The sequence below is a fragment of the Phyllostomus hastatus genome, unplaced genomic scaffold (assembly GCF_019186645.2).
Source record: "Phyllostomus hastatus isolate PE091 unplaced genomic scaffold, TTU_PhHast_1.1 phas_contig_495, whole genome shotgun sequence".
NCBI classification, from domain to species: Eukaryota; Metazoa; Chordata; class Mammalia; order Chiroptera; family Phyllostomidae; genus Phyllostomus; species Phyllostomus hastatus.
The window spans coordinates 10039211-10052569 of record NW_025333895.1 but is presented as its reverse complement, the minus strand read 5'-3'; the positions used below and the strand labels follow the sequence as shown (position 1 = coordinate 10052569).

The window sequence follows — 13359 nt, the reverse complement described above, 5'->3', positions numbered from 1 at the left end:
CAGCAGCCCACTGGGACGGAGGGGTCACTGAAACGTGCCGGGCTGAGCCAGAACACTGGGGCGCCCCCGGTCTCTGCAGAAGCAAACTGAGCCGGCACCTCGCTTACCACTCTCCCCACTCAGTGGAGGGCACCCGCTCCCCGCAGCTGCCCCCTCGCCCCACACCCCCGCGGCCGGCAAGCCGGCCCCGCGCTCCCTGCAGACACCCGGCCTCTGACACTCCCCCCCTCAGGGCGTGGCGAGGCCGCTGCTCGGTGCAGCGAGCATGTCAGCACCCCACGTCCATGACCGCGAACCAGCACGGTCCCCCCCCAACCTGGGTGGCTGTGGCCCCGGCAGAGAACCCGGCCAAGGGCTGGGCAGCGGAAAGCCCGACGATCACTTCAGACAGAAGAGCCTCAGTTCAGTGACCGTCTCCGTCTCAGCTGCTGATGAACGGGCCGCCGTGCTCCTCAGGGAGGGGCCGGGCCGGCCGGTGACCATGGGGGTGGGGGGGTGCGCACAACGCCCCCGTGCCCCCAGGCCCAGCATCGGCCCTCCTGCCGCAGCTGCCTGGCGGGCTGCACTCCCAGTGCCGCCACAGGCTGGGAGGGAGCAGGGCGCAGGCCAGCTCTTCCTTCTGGCCGCTGCCCCGAGGAAACCGTCCGTCTCTCCGGCCCCAAAGGCGCTCACTGCCGACTCGCTCACCTCCCAGAACCCCGGGAGCCCCTTCCCTGCCCCTGGGGAGGGCCCCCACAGCCACCAGGTTTCCAGGGTCCTCTCTGAGCACAGGTTCCCGCGGAGACGCCGTCGTCCTCCGGCAGAACGGAGGGGCCGTTGGCTGCCCACTGGCCCCTGGCAACCGCTGACCTGCCAGCATCCCGCCACTGGGCTCCTGACACGGCGTGTGCCCCTTGGCTTGAGGAGCCCACTTCTGGGGGGCCGGGGCGCCCCCACTGGGCTGGAGGCGAGGGCAGCCTCTCCCTGCAGAGAGCCCTCCTCAGACACCCTGACTGCCTGCAAGCGACCCGGACCCCTCGGTGTGGACAGCGGCCACCTGCTGTGGGCGCCCAGGCCACCGTCGCCGCATCCTGGTGCCCCCCCCACAGCCACTGGGGCCTCACCCTCAGGGGTCTTCTCCAAGCATCGCCCCCATCGAGCCCGCAGGTACCAAGTGCTGCGGCTGGAGCCTCAGGAGGCGCCCGGCCCCCCGTGGGGCCTGTGTGGGACGGGCTCTGGGGCCTCTCCTGACAGCGTCTCCTCCTGCCCCCACCCGGTTCCTGCGCCCCCCCACCCCCACCCCAGGGGCCCAGACCCCCAGCTCTCGGCCTCCGGCCAAGCCCCAGGGAGTGCCGGGGGCGGTGCAGGCGGCCCTGCCCTCCCTCGTCTGGGTGGGGCTGGCAGGGATGTGACCAGCGCAGAGCTATTTTTAGGGCCCGTCTTTGTGGAAATTGTTCCTTGATCTGCTGCGGGGAGAGAACAGCCAAGCTCCTCGTCATCGCTTTTGTCCCTCGATCACACGGAGCTGTCATCAGACAGGACGCCCACCGCACGGAGGAATCTAGTGCAGCAGACTCGGGCCAGCTCTCCCGCCAGCCGCCGCCTCGCACCCACCCGGCACCCGCTCCGTGCCCAGCCCCAGGGCCCCCTGGGGCCCCCAAGCCCCCGGAGGAGGTACAGAGCGCAGAGGCCCGTCGCCCCTTTCCTCCCGTCCCATCACGACCGCCCCGAGCTGCCCGAGCTGCCCAAGCCGCGCAGGCGAGGGTTCAAGGGGAAGTGCCTTGTGTTCCAAAGTCCCCCCCCATGGCATCTGCACACCCTGCAGCCACGCAAAACCCAGCAATCCGCCAGCCCCACCCTCCCAGCCAGAGGCTGCGTCCTGGCTCCCACGCACCTTCCAGCTCTACCTCCAGAGCCCCTGGGGCACTGACTTAATTGTTCTCCGGCCCAGCGGTTCCCAGGGCTCTAGGGGTAGAAGGTGGCTGGGGGTGGGGGCAGGGGGCAGGTAGGGGAGGCGATCACATTTTAAAAAGACAGAGGTCTGGGCAGCAGCAGAAGGGCCTGCGGCACAGGGAGGGTGGGAGGGACGGGGTCACCGGGCCGCCCCCAGCCCGTGGCACCAAGCCCAGACTGCCCAGTGGGTGGCTCGCTGTGCGTGACTGTCTGGGCCGGGAGCCATGCTGAGACAGCGAGGACACTGAGGAGGACACAGGCTCACCCTGGCTTCCCGTGTGGTGACGGACGTGTCCCTGAGTCCTATAGCCAACCGCTGCTCAGTCATCCCCAGGCCGCCCGCTGCCCCCTTCTCCACACGGAAGGCCCAGCAGGGACCCTCAGCCAGTCTTCCGCGGCCAGCGATCCGCCAGCCCCGAGCCCCCAGGTCGTGGGTGAAATGCCTCCCACCGCTGGACCAGGACCACACTCGTCTGCCTTCGCCCGCCTCCGGACGACCTTCCGGGGCATCGCCTTCTCAGAGCTCCGCCCCCGGCCCTCAGTTCTCCGTCCCGACAGAAGCTGCAGGCTCCGTCCGGTCAGGAGCTCCAGCCGAGAGGGATCTCCAGCCGAGAGGCATCGCAGTGAGCCCGCAGCAGGGGAGGGGGGGCGGGCGGGGTCTGAGGAAGGAGCCCAGGGCCGGGCAGAGGCTCCCGGCCAGAGGCACCACCCGTGGGGCCCAGAGCCCCAGGGCCCAGGCAGACTCACGTTGTAGAGGATGTCGGTCCAGCCCTCCATGGTGATGCACTGGAACACCGTCAGGATGGCGAACAGGATGTTGTCAAAGTTGGTGATGCCGAAGTTGGGCCCCGGCCAGTACTCCCGGCACTCGGTGTCGCCCTCGCACAGCCGGGCGGGGGCCTCCTTGCCGCAGGGGAAGTCGCCCACCGGCTCCGCGTCTGCGTACAGGAGGGCGGGGCTCAGGCCCCGAGCTCAGTGGCACCGAGGTCTCCGACCCCTCCCCTCCCGGACGGGAGAACCTGACCCAGGAGGGCAGAGAGCGGGTACCTGTGGAGCCCTCCACACTCCCTGCCGCCCGCCCTCATCTGCAGCCTGAGCTCAGACCCACCCTTGCCCTCTGCCAGAACCGCCCGTCCCAGCCGAACTTGCTCGCTCGGGATTCCTTCACCTGGAGGCCAGAAGCCACAGACTCCTCAGCCTAGGTCCTCTCCCCCCCACGGCCAGACTGCCACGTGGCTCCCCCCGACAGGAACGCCTGCCCGTCACTCCGGAGCCAACACTACGCTGGCCTCAGCCACCGAAGTCCCAGTGCTCCTCAGGCAGGGGACCCAGGGCCACCCCGCCCCCCCGCACCCAGAGGACACCTGGGGGACGCACTGCCTGGCCCCACACCGGGACGTGCTGGGGGCAGGAGCCCGGCCGGCAGCCGGGGCCACACAGAGGGACGAGGAAGAATCGCCAGGAACCAGCGCCAAGCTCTGCGGCGAGATGCCAGCAGCACGTGCCAGGCCCCTCCACTCCCAGAACCCCGGTGGGAGGCACGAAACTGGGTTTGTTAGCACACAGAAGCCCCGCCCACCGACACGGGAGAGCTCCTGGGCGATTCCGGGAGGAAACCGACACCCCAGGGTTGGAGGCAAAGCTGACCACACGGGTTTATCCTCCTTCCTCCAAATATCTTAATAAACGCTCACAGGGGGGCCGGGACAGTCACTGCCTGCAGCTCCCTGTGTTCTCCGGAGCAGGAGCTTCTCTTTCCTGCTCTCAGATCCCGGACGGACTGGCCACCACTTCCCGGCCTCCCGGCCGTGGCGGTCAGAGCCACGTGACCAGAAGTGACCGACTGCAGGTGCCTTCGTCTTGTCTGTGGCTTTGAAGGGAAGGCCCTCAACATTCCCAGCAAAGAATGACGTTTGCCAGCCCTGGCTGGCGTAGCTCAGTGGATTGAGTGCGGGCTGCGAACCAAAGTGTCGCAGGTTCGATTCCCAGTCAGGGCACATGCCTGGGTTGCAGGCCACGACCCCCAGCAACTGCACATTGATGTCTCTCTCTCTCTCTCTCTTTCTCCCTCCTTTCCCTCTCTAAAGCTAAATAAATAAAATCTTTAAAAAAAAGAATGATGTTTGCAGGAAATATGGGGAGTGTTGAGAAAATTCCCGTGTATTTCCAGTTTGGTCAGAGACTGTCAAGACCCGAAGCTTCAGGAAAAGCCCTTCTCCACTACCAGGACGGTTACGTGCGTCCTCCTTGAACATGTCTGCAGCTCCAGCCAAAGCCGGTGCTGTCCCTGCCTGTCATCCCCTCACCCCCATGGCCTCGCCCCCCCGCAAACCCATGGCCCCACAGGCCTCGCCTCCCACAGCCCGCCCCCGGAGCCCTGGGGGTCCGGCCACAGCCACCAGGACACTCAGCCTTGCGGCGGAAGCCCTGGCCAGGCGGCCACGCAGCTCTCCCTCACTGCGCTGACACCTGCTCACTGTCCCCTCGGGCCTCCCGGCCAGTACTGGTGAAGCGCGCCCCCACGGCCACTGCACCTCTGATACCCTCTGGGCTCCCTTCCCACAGTCCCTACAGCCTGCACTTGTCCTCTTCACGCGTTTGCATTCAGCAGACCCGTTCTGTGCACGTCCTTGGCCGGGCACCTGGAGGCCCCGGCTGCTAGAACAGGCACAGCTCCGGGACAGACGGGTGTGGGCCTCACCTGTGCTGTTGGGGAAGCAGGCCTTGTGGAATTTGCCCATGTAGAACTCGAGGCCAATGATGGCGAACATGAGGATGGCGAAGAACAGCAGCAGCCCGATCTGCAGCAGCGGAACCATGGCCTTCATGATGGACTTGAGCACCACCTGCAGACCTGGGCCGGAGCGGAGCGAGAGAGCCGAGTCAGAGGGCGGAGCGCGGGCGGAGGGCGGAGCGGAGAGCAGTGGGGCGGGGCGGAGGGTCGTGAGGGCGGGGGCCGGAGTTGGGGGCGGGGCCTGGAAGCCCTGGGGGCGGGGCGGAGAGTCGTGAGGGCGGGGCCGGGCGTTGGGGGCGGGGCCGAGCCCTGGGGGTGGGACCGGGAGTCCGGGGCTAGGCGCCCGGGCAGGGAGGACTGGTGAGAACCAGGGATGGAGCCTGGAGCCCTCCGAGAAAGGACCCAGCAGGGCCCGGGAGTCCTCGGGGAAGGAGGGCAGAGCTGCGCATCGCTGGGGCGGGGACGAACCCTAGGGGTCTCGGGGGAGGTGGGCTGAGCGGGGTGCAGGGGAGCGGAGGAGGAAGCCCGAGGGCCTGCGGAAGATTCTGGAAGGGGAGCGCAGAGAACTGTGGGGAGGAAGAGCGGGGAATGCCGCGAGGGAAGGGCAGGGATGCTGAGACCATCTCGGCGGGGACAACCGAGGACACGGCCCGGCGCCCATCTGGGGAAGCCGAGTCCCCCTCGGCCGCCGTGTGGAGGGCGCCCCCCAAAGCCCGCTGCTCCCGCTCCGCCCGGCACCCTGGGGTCGGGAGCAGCAAGCTCACAGGCCCCTGGTCCGGCCGTGGCCGTGGCCGTGGGCGGGGGAGGAGCGGGCTGGAGCCTCCGGGATTTCCCCAGACTCACTCGGAATCCCAGACACCAGCTTGAGGGGCCTCAGCACCCGCACGGCCCGCAGCGTCCGCAGGTCGAAGTCGGTGCCGGCCGTGGCCAGGATCCTGGCAGAAACGAACGGGGGGGGTAAGAAGGCAGCACCCCCTCCCACCACCCTCCTGCCTGTGTCCCCCCCTGTCGGAGCACAGCGCTGGCACGGGGTGAGGCTCTTCTCCCCCCCCCCCCCAGTGTCGCGCGGCTGAACCAGCACAGCCAGCACTGGGCGGATGCCTGGCACCTGGCCGCGCCTCGGATCTGCCCTCCGGCTGCGTCCAGGCCTGCACCGCACCCCCAGAGCGACCCCCCTGCAGCCCAGCTGCCCCCCGAGAGGCGGTGGTGGTGAGGGGCGGGCGGGAGTAGGATGGAGCTTGACGGTCCTGGACAGATGGCCCCTCCTCACTGGGCCGCAGGATCCCATGGACACCAGGGCCGGAAGGTGGACTCAGGAAAACCACCCCAATCGGTTCCTTCCCGGGAAAACAGACTCCAGCCTGAAGCCGAAAGGCAAGACCCCACCCGCGCCTCGGCTGCAGCACACCCCTCTGCGCCCCTCCCCCAGGAGCTCTGCCGGTGTCCCCCCAGCCCCTGCTCCACCTGCCCTCAGTCCCTTCAGCTGTGTCCACCCCGGCCCCCTCCCCACATCCCCTGGAGACGCTGAGAGGGGCCTTCTCCCTCCCCGTTCCGACACTCGGGTCCTGTTACTGCATGGTTTCCCTTCTACTCTTGCCCTTCAGTCTCCTCTCGTCTTCTGGGTCTTTCCAGCGTCACCTCCTCTGCCAGACTCGAAAAGCGGACCCCCAGGGCTCACTCCATACGGGACCCCCCGAGCTCTGAATACCACAGTGTGCTTATTACTCCCAGCGGACACACTTAGCTCAAATCTGGAATTCTGGGCTCAGATATCCTGCATTTTAAACATTTCCACCTGATTATTAACCAAAAGCCTACAACATTAAACACCTAAAGAACTCCGTTCCAAACTTTAACGCAAGTATTAAAAATGTCCTTGTTTCCAGCTGGATGGTGTGGCTCAGTGGATTGAGCACCGGCCTGCGAACCAAAGGGTCAAGGGCTAGATTCCCAGTCAGGGCACATGCTGGGTTGTGGGCCAGGTCCCTGGTGATGGGGCACACGAGAGGCAACCACACATCGATGTTTCTCTCCCTTTCTCCCTCCCTTCCTGCTCTCTAAAAATAAATAAAATATCTTTTACAAAGTGTCCTTGTTTTTGAAGTTCAGAGTTGCAGTCACACCGTGGCGACTGAAGAGCCTCTGACTCTGACCCGCAGTCTCGCTTCTTCCCAGTATCCCCCCCCTCCCCGCAGTGACGCGTCAACTGCCACCGAGGCCAAAACCAAGGCTTCGTCTGGATTCCTTCCCCCTTGCGGCCCACAGCAGATCTCCAGCAATCCTGTGGGCGGCGCCACTGAAACACACCCGGGAATCTTGGTGAAGACAGCTTTGTGGCCCTACATACACTGCAGCAAGGAATGAAATTTGAGGGGGGACTGGGGTCAAAATAAGATCAAAACTCTCAGGAGGGAAAAAAGAAGGGCAACAGGGAAATCCATTCCAAACGAAATCCCATCGGGCATGAGAGGGTCCGTGCCGAGAGGCACTCAGCTACTGGGGTCAACCCTTGGAAAATGAACTTTGCTCAGTCAAAATCAGGAAACCATGAAGCAAAACAGGCAGAAACTAGAGGTCCTGGCAACAAACAGTTACTGAAATATCAACAATAATAATGAGCCATACTCGAGGCTGGTGACGTGGTTTGACAGTATTAATGGTTTAGGAAACAGAACTAAGACTTCACCCGCAGAGCCAGGAAGACGGAAACAGTGAGACAGAAGGGAGGTGGTCACACACCAAACCTGGTTCGTTCCCGGAAAGAACCCCGAAGAAGCAACGTCTGAAGGGACTAGTGAGAAATTTCCAGGATTACAGACTCGAGTTCTCAAGTTTAAAGTTCACTACAAGTGCCATTCAAGTGTGACCTCACTGGATGTCCCTTCGCCCCAACTAATCTACACATTCAATGCAGTCCCTGTAAAAACCTCAACATATCTTGTATGTGGAAAGCCCTAAATTTGTAGAAAATCCACCAAAAATTACTGTAACTAATGAATTCAACGTTTCAGGATATAAAGTCAGCACAGAAACAAGTTGTATTTCTATGCACCTGCCATGAACAATCAAAAAAATGTTAAACCATTTATAATAGCATGAAAAAGAATAAAATACTCAGGAATAAAACTAACCAAGGAGAAGCACAAACACTGCCGAGGGAAAGTAAAGACCAGAAAGACACTCACTCGTGAATTAGGAAACTTAATGTCGGTAAGATGTCGACACTCCCCAAAGCGACCCCAGGTTCGGCGCAATCCCTGTCAAGTTTCCAGACGTCTTTTTCAGAAATAGAAAAACTCATCCTAAAATTCACACAGAATCTCAAGGGTCCCTATAAGCCAAAAGCAATCTTGAAAAAGAACAAAATTGGAGGGTTTGCATTTCCTGATTTCGAAACTCACTGTCCTTAGCGTGCAGGCCCTTCACTTTCTGTGTTAGGGTTATTCTAAGTGTTTTATTCTCCGTGTTGCAATTGCAAATGGGACTGTTTCCTCGTTTACTTTTCTGATATTTCATTGTTAGCATGTAAGAATGCAACAGACTTCTGTGCACTGATTTTGTATTTTGCTACTTTATTGTATTTGTTCTGTGTTTCTGGTAGTCTTTTACCGGAGTCTTTAACGGTTTTCACTTTCACTCCCAGTTTGGGTGCCGTGAATTTCTCTCTCTCGCCCCACTGCTCCGGCCAGGGCCTCCGCACCATGTTGAGTAGGAGTCCATGCTCACCAGCATGGACGGCCTGGACTTGTTTCTGATTCTAGAGCAAAAGCTTTCAGTTTTCACTGCTGACTCTGTTAGCTGAGGGCCTGTCCTGTGTCTTCGTTATGTTGGGGTACTTTCCCTCGATGCCCATCTTACTGAGTTTTTCCATCATAAGTAGATATTGTATCTTGTCAAACGCTTTCTCTGCTCTATTGATATGATCATCTGATTCTTATCCTTGTGTCCTTGGATGGATGACTGGCTAAAGAAGAAGTGGTACAGCCCTGGCTGGTGTGGCTCAGTGGATTGAGCGCCAGCCTGCAAACCAAAGGGTCACTGGTTCAATTCCCAGTCAGGGCACCTTGCCTGGGCTGTGGGCTGGGTTAGGGGCGTGTTTCTCTTGCACATCATGTGTCTCTCCCTCTCTTTCTCTTCCTCTCTCCTTCCCCCTCTCTCTAAAAATAAATAAAATCTTTTTTTAAACAGTCATTTTTTTAAAGATTGTATTTATTTATTTTTAGAGAGGGAAGGGAGGGACGGAGAGAGAGAGAGAGAGAGAGACATCGATGTGCGGTTGCTGGGGGTCATGACCTGCAACCCAGGCATGTGCCCTGGCTGGGAATCGAACCTGGGACACTTTGGTTCCCAGCCCGCGCTCAATCCACTGAGCTACGCCAGCCAGGGCTTAAAAATAAATAAAATCTTTAAAAAAAAAAGAAGAAATGGTACATATATGCTACGGATACCACTCAGCCATAAGAAAAGAGGAAAGACTGCCGTTTGCGACAACACGGGTGGATCTTGAGAGGACGGTGCTAAATTTAAGTCAGGCAGAAAGGACAGGGACTGTGGTTTCACGCGCATGTGGGGCGTCACACAGAAAGCAGCAGACAGACCAACTCACACACACAGCCAACAGCATGGTGGTCACCAGAGGGGAGGGGTGGGGGAGGACGGAGAGGGGGAAGGGGACCGAATACACGGTGACGGAAGGAGGCTTGACCTTGGGTGGTGGGCACGCAGGGCGACAGGCAGATGACATGACACAGAAGGGTTCGTCTGAAACCCAGGTCATGTAATTAGCCAACGTCACTGGTCACTCCCCCTCCCATGCGGCTTCCGGTCCCCCAGGCGTCTAGACACCCGCTGGCAAACCCAGAGACCTGGTCCGGGCGGCATCTGGACCCCGGCAAGGGCCCCGCGGCGATCGCCTGTGCACCGCGCACTCAGCCCCCAGGAAGCCTGGGGGGGAAACGTGGGCAAGTGCACGCGGACCGCTCTTCCTGCGTCCGCGCCGGGCTGCCGGTGGGGAGAGTCCGCCAGACCCACCAGCGGCGGGCCTGAGCGATTCCAGCCGTCCCCACGTGACGGGAACAGCGACTTAGACTTGGGGTTCCAGTTGGAAATTTTAACAGTTGGTGGAAAACACCAGAACTGTTAAGCGGCTGTACAGTCCCCTGAATTCACACTCATGCACTGGGCACACCACACTTCATGGGAAGGTCCGGTTACAGTGAATTTACAGATGAATTGTAAACGTTTGACACAATTACGTTTATGAAATGGGATGCAGTACTATTAGAGTCTCCTTCAAAATCACTGTTAAAAATCACCAAATGGCCCCGGCTGGCGTAGCTCAGTGGATTGAGAGCGGGCTTCGAACCAAAGCATCGCAGGTTCGATTCCCAGTCAGGGCACACGCCTGGATTGCAGGCCACGGCCCCCAGCAACCGCACATTGATGTGTCTCTCTCTCTCTCTCTATCTCCCTCCCTTCCCTCTCTAAAAATAAATAAATAAAATCTTTCTAAAAAATTGCTGAATGCATACACATAACTTTTGTAAGCTGAACCTAAAATGTCTCCACTTTGTTGAGAAATAATCACGACACCTCGCTGTGTAAGTTCAGGGCGCCCGCCCGCCCGCTGTGGCAGGGCTACACCATGGTCCAGCCCACGTCTCTCCCAACACGACGCCGGGGGTCGGGGGGACAGTACCTCCCAGCAGCGGGACACTCTGCACCTTCCTCTCTGCCTGCCGCTGGGGGCAGCCCCTCCACGCGTCCCCAGCTCTGACGGCCCCAACCCCCGCAGGTGTGCCTGCACCCGGCGGCACCGCCCCGACACCCCCTCGTCGCCGCACGTCCGCCTCCCAGTGCCCAGGTGTGTTTGAGTGTCTGTGGGTTTCCAGGTCCCGGGTGTGAGCGCAGTGTTTGTCTTCCTCTGACTTGTTTCACTTACTTATTAGCACGACGCCTTCAAGGTCATCCCTGTGGTCACAGAGAGAACTAAGGGTTTTTAAAGAGCTCTGTTCTTAGATTGGGAACTTTAACAAATGGAATGCTGATTTTTATAGGAAGCAAGATCTTTTCTGCACAATCTTTTCAGGGCACCAAGTCCACTCTCGCAGTGCTAGCAGACCCGCATCGGTCAGGAGGGGCTCCCTTTAAAGTCACGTAATGAGATGAGAATTGCTACCACGGTTCTCGTCCAGTCTCATCTCAAGAGCCCCGGCTGACGGAACGGACTGTGAACAGGAAATGGGGAAGGAGCGACGACTCCCGAAGACCACGCCCCCCTCCCGGGCCTCGGCCGCAGCCCTGCCTGGGCCGCCCCGTGCGCCCCCCGCCGGCCCGCCCCCACTCCGGGCACCTGGCCCATCGAGTCACGCAGGATTAGGAGGCCGCAGCTGGGACGAAGAATAACCCCAAGCAGCCCTCTCGGGGTCGGGAACAGCACAGTGCCACGGCCACGGGGCCCGGGTGGCCGCTGCAAACGACAAGAAGACACAGAGCCAGGGGGTCCGAGACGCGATGCGGACAGACAGGTGTGAGCTGACTCGTGCGCAGCCCGGAGGAGCCTCAAGAGCCCCACGGTGGGTGGAGAGCCAGACACGCAGGGCCCCGTGCTCGGACACGCGTGCATGTGGAGGGTCCGGGCGGACACTCCCGTGGACACGGGGAGTGGGGCGGTCAAGGCTGGGGCCCGGGGGGCCGGGCGGGGGTCCGGACTGCGCACGGCCGCGGGCCTCTCGGGGAACAGTGGACCGGCTCTGCAGGGAACGGGAGGAGGTGCCGGCCAGGCCGCTCTGCGGACGCGCCGGGAGCCCCCGAGCTGCACACGGAGAAGGAACGGCCTGTGGGTTCCACCTCAGCACGCTGCTAGACAAGAGGGAGAAGGTGAGACGCAGCATTTTATGTGAGTTATGATCACAGCTACATAACACACGCAGCCCAGAGCACACACGCCCGGCTGGCGCGGGCTGTGCACCCAGGCCCAGCAGCCCAGCGCCCCTCCACACATGGACGTGGGGAGACCTGCTCAGACACACAGTGCCATGGGCCCGTGGGCCTGCGTGTGGGCAGGGACAGGAGCCGCAGGCCACAAGCACACACAGACACGCAGACACGCGGCGGCCAGGCCACCCGCAGCGGCACCCACGGTGAGGGCATGTCCCCCACACAGCCGCAGCCGCCACCCGGCTCCCCGAACCCCGACCCCGGATCTCACCCACAGCCCCCAGACTCGGGGTTCCACACGTCAATAGCCGTCGGTGCAGGAGCCCCTGGGTCACCCCCAGCCTTCCCAGCCCGGCCACACACCCCACGGGCCACACATTTCTGAAAATGCCAGAGGTGACCAGGGACCAGTGGCTGCCATTTGTCTGTGAGGAAGTGACGAGACCAGAGGAACCCCTGGCTGCCCCCGTCGACCCTAACCCCGACCCCACGTGCCTGGCGGTCACCGCCTGCCCCCGCTCCTCGTCCTCCTGCTTGCTGCCCCTCTGGGGGAAAGGACCCTTCCCTCCCAGACCACCCCTCCAGGGGTCCGTGCAGAGCCTGGGGGGGCGGCACAGACCACACGGGCCCGGCAGCCCCCAGCCCACCTTCACGTGCTCTGGAACTACTGGGGGGCTGCCGGGACCATGGCCGAGGCCAGCGACGGCTGCCTGAGGGGGCCCCACCCGCTGGGCGCCCGCCCAGCTCACTGAGTCCCCACAGTGGTCCGCGGGGACAAGGCACTTGTCATCCTGGCTTATGCCGGGCGGGGGGCACCCTCTGCCCTCCCCGGGCCCACCTAGCGGCTCTCGAGTCTCTGGCTCCACGAGTCCCACAGGGAGCAACAGGTGACAGGGTGGCCACGTGCCTCCAGCTGCCCAGGACACCTGCTCCGCACTCCCTGCCCTGCCCTGCCCAGAAGAGGCCTCCACGGCGCACACCTGGCCCGGCTCACCCCGCGCAGCTGAGGGGCCTCCAGGCCAGGGCTGCAGCAGGGGTGCCGGCCCCCGGGCCCTGCCCAGGACATGGGAGCTGAGGGGCAGCACCAGGAACTGCTTTGTCACCAGCTTTCCAGGTGCTGCTTCTAGCAGCAGCCCGGGAGCCCGAGAGGCTGCTGGCGTTGCCATGGAGACAGCCTGTGGGCCTCAGCCTCCCAACCCCCACTGGGCTGAGCGGGAGCGCAGGCCGGGGCCCCGACAGGCCCCCCTGCACCGGAGCTGGCCGGACACCCCGGGCTGGAGACGGGCCAGCCCGGCCTGCGTGGGCGCCTGTGCCCGAGCACACGCCTGGCGGAGGGCGGCTTGCACACGTCATGCAAACAGAACCCCGCAGCCTCTGCCGCCTCCCGGGGCTCCGCGGGGCCGAGGTCAGCGCTGGCGCAGAGGCCCGGGGCCGGGCTCAGGTCACAGCCCGGTGCCCCCACAGTGACCCCGGCACACAGAGGAGTCGCAGCCCCTCCCCCCACGCAGGGCAAGGCCGAGAGCCCTGGTCCCCTCAAGGGTCAGGACCAGACACTCAGCTAAAAAGGACTTAAATAACAAACAGAGTCTCAGAAAATAATGTGAAAATGTCCAGGTTTCAACCAAAACTCACTCAGAACGCCGTGGACACCCAAGAGCCGATGACCCTCGAGGCAGCCACCCCACCCTGAGGTGTCAGAGGGGTCAGAACCCCCTGTTCTCCCCCCAGCAGCCGCTGCCGTGCTTGGGACAGGC

The 13359-nt window shown here is 62.3% G+C and overlaps 1 protein-coding gene across 9 annotated transcripts in view; it reads right to left on the bottom strand.

The window, feature by feature from the left end:
- The window catches only part of CACNA1B (calcium voltage-gated channel subunit alpha1 B), a 126005-nt gene that overhangs the window by 99526 nt on the left and 13120 nt on the right, over positions 1 to 13359 (bottom strand). For all 9 annotated transcript variants that reach the window (XM_045846035.1, XM_045846036.1, XM_045846037.1 and 6 more), the window contains exons 4-6: positions 5510 to 5601; positions 4634 to 4786; positions 2680 to 2870 (exon numbers count right to left, since the gene is read on the bottom strand). In XM_045846035.1, coding sequence (XP_045701991.1) covers positions 2680 to 2870; positions 4634 to 4786; positions 5510 to 5601 — 436 coding nt within the window. The remainder of the gene's footprint in view (positions 1 to 2679; positions 2871 to 4633; positions 4787 to 5509; positions 5602 to 13359) is intronic.